Here is a 14922-nt window from a genome sequence, read left to right as displayed (position 1 = left end):
AGTCTGTTCTGGCTGCCATAGCAAAATACCACAGACTGAGTAGCTTATAAACAACAGAAATTTATTTCTCATAGTTCTGGAGGCTGGAAGTTCAAGATCAGAATGTTCGGTTGAGAGCCCTCTTCTGAGTCACAGACTTCACATTGTGTCGTCACGTGGCCGAGGGGGCAAAACAAGCTCTCTGGGATCTCTTTTATAAGGACACTAATGTCCATCATGAGGGCTCCACCCTCAAGACCTCATCATTTCCCAAAGGCCCTACCTCCAAATACCATCACCTTAAGCATTAGGTTTTCAACATATGAATATGGAAGGAACACAAAGATTCAGACCATAGCAGATGTGAAAAAAAATTCTCCACAACTGCCAAAGATTTAGTTCTTTTACATGCTCTTGCAAAAGAAAAAGTAACCAAAGTGGGGAAGCTATGCCTGACTGTTCATGAATGCCACTCACTTGCCACATCACAGCATGAAGCACTGACAAACGATGACACCCCTGTTTGTCCTCATTTCTGGGTTCTCCCTGCCCCAGATACATGGGGATCCATCCTCAGAACCTGAGCTATCTGTAGCAAGATTCTCCTTCTTTCCCGTGTCTCCCAGAATTGTGAGGGTGTAAAAATAGAATGCTGTTATGCTGAAGAGCTGGTGCAAAATCTAATAAAGGAAAGAATAGCATGAGCTCAAAATTACATCCATTCTTGCAGGATATGATTGTTATGGAAAGAGATCAAACATGAGAGATAACAAGTAATTGGTCTCATGGGTCCTGGTGCTGACCTGGGCTTCCATAGATCCTTCAGGGTGTTCTCTGGACATCCGCAGATTTGGCCTCAGGATATACTCTGGAGTGACAAATGGCCATTTTCTTTTTCAGCTGTGTTTTTCAGTTGAAGTTTCCACATTGTCTCTAAAGTTACCCTTTGAATACATCGAAAGGAGAAAAGGTTCTTGAGGACACGGGTGCATTGTTCCTTGTTTTTATTGTAAGTGGCTGAGCGTCAATAGGCACAGTTAGCGGCTGGGTGTATTTGGCAGCCGCTTATTGTTCCTCGATACTCACACTCCCAGGGGGAGCATTCCCAATGTAAGCTATCGCAGTCAGCTCCTGATAAATGAGTCCCTGCAAGCCATGCAGCACACACACTATCTGAAAGAAACAAAGCTCTCCTCTGACTCAGCACAGGTCTAGCTGCAGGAATCATTGTCCTAAATGTCGAGAGCCAACACCAGAACCAACGGTCACCTTTCAGCTCCTGTCAACTCCAGTGCCAGCAAAGGCTGCCCTGCACTTGCTGCCATTTATTCCAGCAGGCTTTAATAATTAGGTAGAGCTCATGGAGCCCAGCACATATGATGGAATGTCAGTAATGGTCAATCCAATGTCACAGTTTAGAAATTGTATCAGGAAGACAATCTCAGACTCTAACAAGAATTTATGAGTATCCCAGATATACTAGCATAGAGGTTCCTCTTCCCTGAAAAGAAATACAGCTATAATAGTTCCGTATCTTTTTTCAAATTTTAATTAGGACTTTTTTTAGGGCAGTAAGTACTGTGAAGTTTTATGGAAAAGAATTTGCAATGCATTCCGTGTGTTTTATTATTCATTATGTAGTGAACATTGTGAGGTCAATTTTGTTCAAGATATGGATGAAGACATGGAGCTTATTTGGGGGGCATCCGATTTAAAATGGGTAAACTAATTCATACACAAATACATCATGCATAATATTTCAATACCTGAAAAAATGGCATAAATATAAGTATCTCTGTGTGTTTCTATTTCTTCTTTTGGAGACTGATGGGTAGAGCCTTTGGTTTCTGCAACTTGGAAAATAACCTGCAGGAAGGGGAAGAATTTTAAGCATAAGTAAGTATGTTGTACAAGAACATGTAAACCAGAAGGACAAAATAGGAGAAAGGGAGTTTTTTTTGTTTTTGTTTATTTTTCGCCTTTCAAGCAACAGTAGTAGAGGCATAAAAGAATGATAATAATAGCAATAGGAAGGGCTGTTCCAGCCTACTGTGCTGGATGTCCTGAATCCCTTGAAATCCACTCTTCATCCCTCCACCTTGGTCTGTGCCCTAAAGGAGAACCTCTACCAACTGCATCGCCTGGGTCCCTTTGCTTGCTGGCTTCCACTTGGGTTCAGCCAATGGGAGGTAGCAGCCAGAGGTCAGAAGGAGGGACTAGAGAGGTCAGGGTGTCCTTCTCTCAGCTCCCTCCCTAATGATGGGCTTTGGTTTGGAAGTTGCTGTGTCATTTGTCATTTGGCCCCTGTCTGTGATTTTTCCACCCTATGCTGGTTTCCTTTTACCTTACCCACACCTTTGTAAATAGTCTCTTCTTTAAACTCTCTTCATTACCTCTGTTTCTTACCAGGACACTGACAAACATAGAACCTTTGTAGAAATTAGAAAAAAAATGCACCCAGATGGATACATGAGGTTCATTATACTATTGTCTCTCCTTTGGTATATATTGAAATTTTCTAAAACAAAAGGATTCCAAAAAAAGAAAAGAAAAAGGTGTCTGTTTTGGTGAATGGTACCCTGCAGGTGCATGGCTCCCTGGGCACAAAATTCAGGTTGGATTTCATCCCCTACTCATTCCCTCGGCAGGTGATGTTATGCAGGGCACAAAATGCCCTGCCGATCCTGGCAGCCCTACAAAAGGATGGGCAGATCCCTAACAGCTGGAAAACATCTTAAGGAGAAAGTGAGGCTTGACCTGGGTCTTCAAGGGACTTAAATGAGAAAGTGTAATGTAGGCAATCATAAAATGTATACAGAGACAGGCAAGCATAATATGTATACAGGGAATAGATTCCATGAGGCAAGAAAGGTCCATTGAATGGAGTGTTGCAGCATAAGAAGGTAGCCATGAGATGGATATGGGCCTTGATTGCAGAGGTATAAAGTGTGAATCGTAGCTTATGATTGACCAGGCAGTATGGTGCAGTATTTGAGCACATGGATCTGAAGTTAGACTGGCCATGCTTTAGTCATAGTTTTGCCATCTATTAGCTCTGTGAATTTACACAATTACTTTTCCTCAGTAAGTCTCAGTTTTCCACTTTACAAAATGGGGATAAAAGTAGTACTACCTCGTAGATTTGCTGGGAAACTGAATTGTAAAATGTATGTAAAGTACTTGGCAGAGTGCCTGGCTTTAGTAAGTCCTCAATGGACATTAGCTACTCTTTTATGAAGACTAATCAGACAGCATGTGCAGAATGCACTAGAAAGCAAAGACAGAATTGGGAAGTCAGGTTGAGGCTGCTGTAGCTGTCTGCACTCCAAAGAGGGACACATAAAATAGGAGAGAAGAAGCAGATGGGAGAAGTTTTGTGAGAAGAAGAGTAGGAGGACAAAAAACTGACAGGTCATGAGAGTAAGCAGGCAGAGAGGGCTCCAAGCACTTTTCTGAGATCATTAGTCTCCCCTGGTATAAACGCACCTAGACAGTTTAAGCAGTTGACATGGAATGACTGACAATTTTGACAGTTTAGTACAAGTAAAAGAAATAATACAAATTTGCCATTTTAGTACCACTAAGAAAATTAGATTATTTAGAATTAGAACCGTTAGATTTTACCCAATATTGAATTAGACGCAAGATTTTATTACAAAATAAAAACCCTAATGGACACTTCAAATAGTCCAGTAATCACTGGTGACTCCTCAAATTTTCCAAAGATGTTTGTTTTATATCCACAAGTTTCTTCTGATTAAAATCTGAGGTCAGACCACCTCAGGGGAGAAAAAGCATCCTCGTAGAAGAGAACGCTCTAAGATCATATGGAATTTACAAGTTCAGTTCTTACAAGCAAAATTAACAGGCGAGCTGAGGAAGGTATCAAGTGTTTGACTCAAATATCTAACACTCAGGATGGAAGGAGAAATAGTTCATTTGAAGTTATAAGTTCTGTAAGTCTCCAATTGTGTGTTCATTTGTAGGCAAGCCTACCTCAGAACTCAGTGCCATTTCAAAAACTAGTCTGACGCCACTTTAGCCATCTCTCCTCCAAGAAAATTTATTTCATACTTTTGCTTTGGCCTTTTTTCCAGGAACTGAGCCCAGTTTTTGCCAACTGTTTGGCTCGCTGTTGGAAACAGCATGGCAGAACCCGAGGTCCCGCCTGCCTCAGCCTCATCTGTTCTCTCCCTCTGTGCCCTTCAGGTACTTGCCTGAAATTATGAATGATGGACTGACCAACCAGATCAACAACCCTGAGGTGGATGTGGACATCACTCGGCCCGACACATTCATCAGGCAGCAGATCATGGCTCTCCGTGTGATGACCAACAAACTGAAAAATGCCTACAATGGCAATGATGTCAACTTTCAGGACACAAGTAAGACCATCCCAACAGTACTAGTCACCTCTAGATTGAAAAATGGTTATGGAAGATTATACCATCATTTCTCTTCAAGAGCAATGTGCACCTTTTAGCTTGTATCATTCTTGCCCAATCTACAAAACTGTTTATAGTCCTTTGGACAGACAGCTCTGATCCACAAAACTTAGGATACTACTAACATCATAACTGGCCTTAAGAAACCATTTTGGTGGATTGTATTCAGCCATACCAAAACTAAAATTGAGCCCGTCAGCCAGTTGATTCGTTCTTGATAAAGCAACAAAGTAATGTTTTCACTTCCTCATTTCCCCAACAGCATTCATGTCTCTGCCCCAAACTTCTGCCCTCTCCCATCACCCCCAACCACCAAAAGAAGAATGTTCTAAAGATTGCTCAGACAAGGCTGAGCTGGAATCCCTGTTCTATCAACCATGAACTGGCGTCTTTAACAAATTATTGCTTGAGTCTCAGGTTCTTCTTCTATAGAACGGGAAGCAACCTTACCTAAGAGGTTATTGGGAAGTTCATTGGAGGCCATATTTAAAGGAGCTAAGATAACATCTCATGTGCCATGAATTCAACTGTACTGGTTCTCTCTCTATCCATTCATACACATACAGGGACCACAGACTTTGTATCTAAAATATTGAGAGAAATAGTAAAATGTTCATGCATTAGTATACTTGACTGTTTTATCAAATATTACAAAAGCATCAGAAGTGATTTGAAAGGCTACTAAGTGAATACTGACATGAAACTATTATATTTGAGTTTTGTCTAAATGGTTTCAAGGTGCATATAAAGGCAAGCTTTTTGTTTGTTTGTTTGTTGCTTTTGTTTTCTTTTAAGTAAGTACTCTTGCAGAGAGAGTTCTCAGGAAAAGATTTCTTGAACATAAGATCTGCACTTGCCAGCGATTCTGTAATTTGGTCACTGAAGCAAAAGATGATGCTTATATGCTTGAATTAATGAGACAGAAAGAAGTTACAGATGGAAGACATTAAGCCCTCTAAGTCTTAGCCATCTTCCTACTGAGTTGTCCCCAGCAGAAAATTTTTAGTGCTTTATTCCATTTTAAATAACTCAAAAATTAATTTTCTAAATGCAGGATAATTGCCAACCCAATAGACTTTATTGCTATAAAATTTCCCAGAGTCATCCCATTATTTCTCTTTCTCTTTACTAAGCCTCTCCTTTTCTCTTCAGAAGAGAACATTACACAAGGTTTTACCATTTCTGCTTTTCCCTTGCTCATTTCTTAGCCTTGCTCGTTGCAATTTATCCCTTATGTCTTCGCTAGCTAACAAAATGCTTTATTATCTGGATTAAATTATTCAAGATACATAAGAATTAGTTGATGTTAGCCTTGTTTCTCTACTCTCTCACCTAACAAGGTTATATACATGTCAATGTGCCATGTTTAAGGAATGTCCTTGAAAGGAGATTTTGCTTCATTTCCCCTCAAAAGAAAATAAAAATCAGCAATCGTTAAGAGCATCCCGTAACTCTAACCCAAGCACCAAATTTTACCCTTTATTTTAGGATAGTGTCTGTCATACAAACCATTATCATATCTTCCAGCCATCGTCACCTATATTGCTTTTGACATTTTAAAAAACCACCCTTTAAATACTTTCATTTGTGATTCGTTTTCAGAAAGAGATGGGGCCATTATTTTTCTCAACTGGAATCTCTTCTCATTATTTGCTGATCATATTTTTAATATTCTAAATCACTTTAATAATATCTTTGTAAAGGTTATATTACTTCTTGTTCATAATACTAATATTTAGAACAAAATCCCCTTAGCAATTCTGGTATCTGTGAATTTAATTAATGGGCATCTTACCCCCTTGTAAAGGCCACTAAAGATAAATCAGAGAAAATGTTAAGAACCTGGTGTAGTGTATTCAAGTGATTTTGTCTGATATTTAGATGGCCCGTTACAAAAAATTTCTCATTCAGGAGACATTAGAAGAGTCCCTGCATTTTCTTGGCTTTGTTTAAGTAGCATCAAGCAACCAAGATGGTACCAGTCTTTCACGAGCAGTTTAACAAACATATCACCATTTCAGGCCAGCAGGAAGGAATTTGGGGCTATTAGATGGAATCATTGAGCAAGTGGGGGAAATAGCAAACGTCATTACCAGGTTTACAGTTTCCTGAGTCCTCCCAGGAACATTATCTCATTTATACCCCATAACAATTCTGCAAAAGGATGGGATTATTCTCATTTTACAGAAGAAGAAACAGAGCCTCGGCGATGGTAACCGGCTTGCCCTAGTTTACTTAAATAAAATATGGCAAGTTAAACTCCAGGTTGCCTTTGCTGTAGGAACCCTATTTTTTCCATCAGGCATCACTACAAGCACTGGGTTTGGTGTCCTCACGCATTTTCTTGGGTTATCTTCACACATACTCTGCAAGGTAAATGTTATTGTCCATGTGTTGAGATGATGAAACCAACAGGAGTAAGCTGCCCAAGGCGCACTTATTCAACAAGCATTTACTGAGCACCTGCTGTATGCCAGGGACTACTAAAGGCAGTAGGAATCAGAATTGAACAGTTACACAAAGCCTCTGCCTTCAACAAGTTTACATTCTCTTGGAGGGGACTAACAGGAAACGAGAAAACAAGTAAATAACACAATTGTACACAGCTAGCAATTGACGGAGCCTGTTCTGGGACCCAGGTCTGAGACACAGGGTTCATAAAACAAAAAGAAACCAAGAAGTGGGACTAGAGCAGACCTAAGGGACATATTGGACAAGCAGGGAATGTTACCCAACTCAAGGGGTTCATTTGCCTGCAGGCATCCAAGCCAAAGGAGACCTAAACAAAAGTTTGCAGCAAAGAAACTAGAGGTTTACTTAAGGAAATGGCAATAAGCCCAGAGACAGAGGGGAGCTATTGCTCTTAAGAACAAATCACAAGGCACCATGGGTTTAGGGGGTTGGGGTTGTGTTAGGAGCTGATTGGTCAGAGGTGAGGTAAGGGTAATGAACCATTTCTTCAGGTCTTGAGGACAGTTCTGAGGTCTTTTCTTGGAGTCCCTCTGTCCAGTCTCACAGGAAAGTAGCCAGGTGGTTGTTCTACCTTAGGGTTCAGGAGCTGGAACCTAACTTAGGTCAAGGTGCTATCTTTGTCCTGCCAGAGGTCCAGAGCCTGTGACCAATAGTCAGGTCCGGGCTGCTGTCCCTACACCTCGGGGGTTGCTGATTATCCAGGGGAAAGGCTAGGTCTCTGAGAGACATAGAAAGAGAGAGATACGATTTCTAGAGCTGCAATTTAAAACTAAATTTAATCAAAGTCATAAGGACCCTCGGTTTCAGGAAGATACCGCACTAAGACCACATACTCTGTGGGCATTGGTGTCCAGCAAGAAATGGCAAACTTTTTTTGTAACAGGTTAGGTATTAAATATGTTCAGCTTTGAAGGCCATATGTGAACACAGAATTAGACAATGTATAAGTGAACGGGTGTGACTGCATTCCATTATAACTTTATATATCAATACTGAGGTTTACATTTCATATACATACTATTTACAGGTCACAAAAATATTATTTTTTATTTGCTGCTTTTTAAAACACTTGAAAATATAAAAGCCATTCTTGGGTCTTAGGCCATACAAAAACAAACAGCAGACCAAATTGGCCTGCAAGCCGCAGTCAGTCAATGCTGGTTTAAGGGAGAGGCTGGTTGAGAAGAAGTCCATCGTTGCTCTTAAGAGGGGAATGGAGTAATAATAATATGTGCCTTTCACAGCTGTGTGCTATGCTCCTCTGACTGCCCACTTGCCCACTTGCAGTGTTTGTTTTCCTCTTACTACTTTACTATTACTCCTCCTTACTCCAAAAATCCTTTCAAAATCCTTTATAAAAGCATGATAACTGCTATGAACAATGGCCCTCAGGTACAAAAAAAGCAAAGAATGGAATTTCTTAAAGTAATTTAAATATTGGCCAGAATAAGAAATACTTTCAAATGCCAGCGTGGTAATTATGGCTTCTCCTTAGATCTGAGATTCACGCGTTCCTTAGTTGGGTAACGCTGGATATCAACTAATACTGTGTTTCAGAAATCTATTTTGATACTGTTCACCCACCTATCACAAACCTGCCCATTAAAAGCAAACCCATTAGGGTGGGGTGGGCGATCCTTCGATGGAGAGATGTCCCCTTCCGCCACCATGCCCAAATCTGTTGCACGCCTCCAGTCTTTCCATGTTGTGATCTAACTTTCTTTGTCAATCTGTCCAAACCAGGTGATGAATCTAGTGGCTCAGGGAGTGGCAGTGGGTGCATGGATGACGTGTGTCCCACGGAGTTTGAGTTTGTCACCACAGAGGCCCCTGCAGTTGATCCCGACCGGAGAGAAGTAGACTCTTCTGCAGCCCAGCTCGGCTACTCCCTGCTCTCAGCATCTCTCGTCTGTATTGTCCTGGTACTGCAGAGACTGTGCAGATAATCCTGGGTTTTTGGTCAAATGAAACTGCATTTTAGCTATCTGAACAGCCAACACACTTCTTTTCTTACACTCTTGGACAATGGACCATGCCACAAAACTTACCGTTTTCTATGAGAAGAGAGCAGTACTGCACTCTGCCTCCCTTTTTGTTTTCCCAAAGAGTACCGGGTGCCAGACTGGACTGCTTCCCCTTTCCTTCACTATCTGTGAAGACCTTGTTTATTCTAGAGAATTCTTACTCAAATCTTTCGTACCAGGAGACTTTCTTACCTTCATTTGCTTTTATGCTGCAGAAGTAAAGGAATCTCACGTTGTGAGTTTTTTGTTGTTGTTGTTTTTGTTTTGTTTTGTTTTGTTTTATCCCATTGAAACAACAAAAACATAGGAAGAAAATAAAATTCTTTGTAAAATCAGGCCAAGCCCCAAGACAACTGCATTTTCAATGAAAAAGTAAACAAGAGAGGAAAATAAAAGAGCTTTAACGCTATAAGTTCAGCACTGTCAGGCAGCTCCCAGTGTAAGCTTTACTGTGACTAATTGGGTTTACAAAATGCTATGGGGAGAAAGTTGAAAGTTTTTTAATGTAGTGAAAATACACTGTTGTCTTGGAGCAATCATCTTGCACTCTAAACACACGATAACCAAACTGATTCAGAGGTACTGATACTAACTTCAGAATTCTATCTTTAACATGAGAGCAAAAAATTGCTACAACTCAGCACCTCTCTCTTACCCTGCCCAATTTCAGTTGCAGTGATGGCACCGTTGTTCTCATTAATTTTCTTACTGTTTGTCCACTGTATCCAATTGGCACAAATTTTCCCCTCCATCTTCATTTACTAGTGGACACCCCACCAACTCATCCTCCTTGAGGGTCTGAATTGAAAATAATTTTCAACAATACAATCACTTTGCTTTAGCCACAGGTTGGACATTAATTCGATGTTTCTGCCTCTGTGCTCGTTACACTCCCAAAAGAAGAGTTATTTTAATGAACTATTAAGCAATTCGATTCATAAGTGAGTTTACATTTTTAAATATTTGCTTTGTATCAATTGGTTTCTGCATCACAAGGGCATTCTCTTACAAAATAACTCACAACAACGAAAGTCAAGACAAAAAATTATATATATAGTATTGACATGGAGATTTCTTTCACTTTTTTAGTCTTAGTATGATCATCTATTTTTATATCTATATATATATATATATAAATCACAGATTTTAACTTCTTAATTCCAAGCTCAGGGTTGACACACCTTTGTAACAAAAATGTTTTGTCAACCAGCTCTTCTTGTTTTGTGCTGCTCAGAGAAGGGATTCCTCAATGATCTGTGAGCACCAAGAATCAAGAAAGAGAACTTTTTACGTATCTAACTGTCCATTTATTAAAAGTTTGCCAGGGCACACCCTTTTTGCATGACCGTGCTTTGTCCTGGGTGCTCCAGACTGTACCAAGCTCACAGGGAAAGCCATGGGTGTGCAGGACTTCACTGGTGATGGAAACTGAATGCGTAATAAAATGTGTTATTCACGCAAAACCATTGCTTTCATGTACAACGCCTTCAGCCTAGGGTTCCTGCTTGGCACTTGGAAATATGTCCTAATGCAAGAGGCCAATTTAAAGCCACAGACTAAATGATCTACCAAGTGTGCCAAAGACAGGTCCTATGCTCCCCCTGACAAAGAGAAGCAAAATAAACCAAACTGGGGCTTTATGAATACAGTTGGCTATCCATGTGTTTCCTGGTTTTTATGATGCATTGGGAAAAGCAATGTTTTGAGACACCATAGTATACCAGTCACATTTTAATTAACCCATTGACAGTAATGACATGTAAATGGTATTTTTCAATGTGCATTCTCATCAAAATTATAATTAGTTATTGATTTAGTCATCACATTTAAGTAGAACATATGCGGCACAATAGTATTAAGTATAATTGAGCACTTTTACGAAAACTGAAAGTATGTAGAAACATCTATTGCTATTTTATGCCTAATGAAATATGAAATGTAGGATTCTGAGAGACTTTGTGGCATCTTTTCATTTAACTCTTTATGAAATTAACACTTAACCTAATTCAGCATTACATACTTCTAGAAGACCATCCATTTCACTGCCAAACTTCAGCTTCCTGTCACCAATTACACATAAAACATCTCTATGAAGGACCGATCATTTATGTTGCTCATTTCATTGTATGTTCAGAAATCAGTATTGTCTGTCTCCAATAATTAAGGTGTAATACAAATTAAATCAACCTCAATTTTCCAGAATATTTGAGTAATAACTTGTTTTTATGGTTTTAAATTCCAAATCTTTCATTTGAAAAATGTATCTGCCTTGTCTTTTATGAAATAGATCAAAATGCCTTGTTTCCCCTGTGCTTTCACCCCCAAAGGGTTTTGTGCATGTATATGAATACACATTATATTAATGAAAGTGAACTCATATTCTGTACACACTAAACACACTGATAATAGATAAATGCCTGCTGCATTTGTTTCAACACCTGCATTATCAATGGTACTCATATTGATGAGATATAGTGATCCACATGAGCCAGGCAGAGAGCTGAAATGACTATCAGTTAATGATGCCACAATATTAGTCACCTGCATGGATGTGGTCAAAATAATATTCAAATTGTACTTTCTGGGTTTTAATGATCATCTTAGTGTGTCATGATTTTCAGACTAATTTAACATGAGAATTTTTTCCCCACTGTGGGAATTAGTTTAATCTAGTTACCCGATTTCAGTAAGTATTTTGGAATCTCACCTCACCCCACCCCACCCGTGGCCAAATCAATTTCTCTCATTTCAGCATTGTGATAGGGGAAGCAATGATGCTCCATTATTTTTCATGATCTACCCTCATTTGCTTTAATGTCCCCTAAATTCTGTAATGACATCATAACCTCTATTATGAGTAGAGGGGAATGGGCTCACTGAAATCAGACACTAGAAATTGTTGGGTGATGCTCATACCTGCAAACACACTTAGCTTATTGAAGTGCCTCTATTTACATGTTTAGTTATAATATGTATTTTTCTAACAGAAATACACGTCTGTAATCGGTGTATATTATACTTTGTCTGTGTTATAACAAAACCTAAACAGAGGCTAAAGTCTTTAGCAGAGAAGAATGAATTCCAAATTCATGAATTAGAGCTCTGCTTATGGTTCTGTATTGAAGGACAGCCATGACTACCTTCTGTCATTTTAATGAAGGTCAAGTCGGTACTTTGATTATAGCCATCGTACAACGACCTTAGCAATAGCAATCTGACTCCCTTACAGTGACTTACCCGAATGAGTATCTTGTTTTGCCCGCTTTACTTGTAAGGGATAGAAAATACTACTTTGTCTACACTGAAAAACACTGTTATTCATTGACAAGCAGTAGTAATTATAAAAATAACATTCTATAATTCAAACACACTGAAAATATTATTGGATGCAGAACCTGGATATTTAATTTATATTCCCTGCTGTAGACATTAGCCTATTTTAATTCTTTAGCCATTACATACATGTTTTGGCTACACACTGAACACCAACTAAAGTCCCCAAGGAGGAATAAAAACTTAGTAAATTCCTGAGTTGTGATTCTTTTGTTACTTCTCTTTGCAAGGCTAATTATCAGGTGGTTTGATTCAAGGTGGGAGGGTTAGCAAATGCAAGTTTTTCCTTACCCAAAGCTTGCAGAAATTGAAACTCATTTTCATTTATTTACAGTCACTAACAGACCTGACTTTAACTTAAAAAAAAAAAAAAAAGGCAGTTTAGCTTTGCCAGCAAAAGAGTAAAGGAGACCATAACGTATAAATTTGCAATGTGTTCCTCCTTGGTGGAGACATTAGCCTGTGTTTAGTTTTAGGCCAACTTATACAAATGGAGTATTGATTTGTATGCCTTCTGGAGCCTTGCTATATCATGGTTTGCTACAGCAAGGGGACTCAGCTCAGCGTGGACCCAACCTCATTCAAAGCTGAACAGTTACTGGAATCTGTGACCTGGCCTTACAATGAGGTACTTCCATGAAAAGAAACCTAAAGATGGCCTAGTGATGAGGTCTCTGTGTGCATATGCATAGTGTATATGCAGGACAAGCGTGTGCACCAATCAAACCTAAAATTTTATGTGACTGTCAAATGAATATTATTTGGGTTAAGATTTTTTATTTCTGATTTGGATAGAAAATTGCTATTAATCTTGTATTAAAATAGTTTTTAAAAATCTACCAGTGCCCTTTCTGCATTTTCTTAATTATTGTCATTGTCTACATTTCAGACATTTCGATTTTTATGTTTTCGTTTGAGACTTTTTTAGAAGCTGTAATATTAAAAAAGAAGAGAAAAAGTACCGTAGAGTAAATCAGTACCACTCACCTAAGTACACTTGGCATTTGAAATCATGAACTTTGAAAACTGGAGAATATTTAGAGCTTTCCAAGAAGTATGGAAGATACTATCTCTCTCTTCTTTGGTATTGGTTTCTTCTCTGAGATAAAATGTCAATACTTTATAAATGAGGTTAGAAAAATAATATGGAAAAGAACTAACAATTCCCAAATTCAGTGAATTTAATTCATTTTTGTATTTCTGAAAGTTTCTATGCTCTCAGGAATGCTAAATATTGTATAACATGCTAAAGATTTATTTAACAAATATTTATTAAACTCCTGTTCTGTGCTAAACCTGCTCTAGTTGCTAATCACTAGTTGTCAAAACAACCAGTTAGAAACTATTCATTCTTTACTGAAGTTAACTATTGTTGTTACAAATACATTGCTTTTTTCAAGAATGGTCTCTTAAATAAAGGAAACCATATGAAGATATCAAAAATGCAACATTAACTGTAAGCAATATTATAATTTAGTTCACATTATGACTATGTCATTTTCTACTGAGAAAAGTGATTTCTGCAAAACAATTAAGGAACTTTTGGATAATTTTAGCTACAAAGCCAGAATATAACAAATTCTATTTGGAAATAAAGTGAAAGCAATTTCATGGAAAGGAAAAACATCCAAATGGTTTAGGGGAAAAAAAATAATAAAACCACAGACACTTTTATCAGGCAACAACAATATTTATGTTCAATTGCTCTTTGAATAAATTGAATGAGATATAGTCAAAACATACACACAAATATGAAAGGTAACCTTGATTTTTAAAATATGAACTTGTAAAGTACTGGAAATTAGACATGGAGTGTTCTTTCTTGAGAGCTAAAAAAAATGTAGCCACAAGTTTGTCTATTCAAATAGACATTCCCAATCCATTTAGTACACATACATTTCCATTCCATAGACACATTTATCTGCTGATATAAAGACGTGGGCAAACATATTTTGTTGGCTCATAAATGGGGCATATAACAAAGCCAGGAGGAATTAGACGGTGCCTTTGTCGCCTGCTTAAGGAGCTCATACCTTCGCACACATTAAAACATAAAGCAGAGCAAGAAAATGGACCCAGTGAGAGCTCAAATTTAGAGAGAAACAGAAAGAAGACTAACAAACTGGATTTGAGGCAAACTGAAGAATATTTACCATGAATAAGTCTGTCTGCTTTTCAATAAAACAAGTGTCTGTGGATTTTTAAATAAAATATAAAAATTTTTTTAAAAGTTGACCTGGGCAATAATAGTCATCCATTCTTTCAAGATATGTAATGAGCAATTGATTATGTGCCAAACCCAGTTCTGGGTGCCAGAGCAAGACCTAAGATTTCTGCTCTCAGACATCTTACATTCTAGTAGAGGAGAGACAGACAACACAAAGTAGTAAATGATAAACAAGTTGATTTCAGAAAGTGGGAGGTGCTATGAAGGAACTGAAACAGGAAATGAGCTGGTGACTAAGGAGGAGACTGTCCTTTCGATCAGTGATCCAGGAGAGCCTCTCCAGTGATAACCAAGCTGTGATCTAGTGACAGCAGGGAGACAACCATGTACTTACCTGGGGACAGAGATGTTAAGGCAGAGAAAGAAGCAAATGCAAAGATCTCAGCTCAGGGATAGTTTTCATGTACTCCAGCATGGCTGGGGACTAGTAAGTGAGCTGTCA

At 38.6% G+C, this 14922-nt stretch overlaps 1 protein-coding gene across 1 annotated transcript in view; it reads left to right on the top strand.

Moving 5' to 3' along the window:
* GPC6 (glypican 6) overlaps positions 1-9159 on the top strand; it is a 1038077-nt gene extending 1028918 nt beyond the window's left edge. Inside the window, exons 8-9 of the mRNA XM_019737186.3 lie at positions 4189-4364; positions 8640-9159. Coding sequence (XP_019592745.1) covers positions 4189-4364; positions 8640-8842 — 379 coding nt within the window. The 3' untranslated portion in view covers positions 8843-9159. The remainder of the gene's footprint in view (positions 1-4188; positions 4365-8639) is intronic.
* Positions 9160-14922: the final 5763 nt, after the last annotated feature.

This window comes from Rhinolophus sinicus, chromosome 16 (genome assembly GCF_057876585.1).
Source record: "Rhinolophus sinicus isolate RSI-liver-muscle chromosome 16, RSI-T2T, whole genome shotgun sequence".
Taxonomy (NCBI): Eukaryota; Metazoa; Chordata; class Mammalia; order Chiroptera; family Rhinolophidae; genus Rhinolophus; species Rhinolophus sinicus.
Note: the sequence above shows the minus strand (reverse complement) of the source record. Positions and strands in the feature narration are given on the sequence as shown.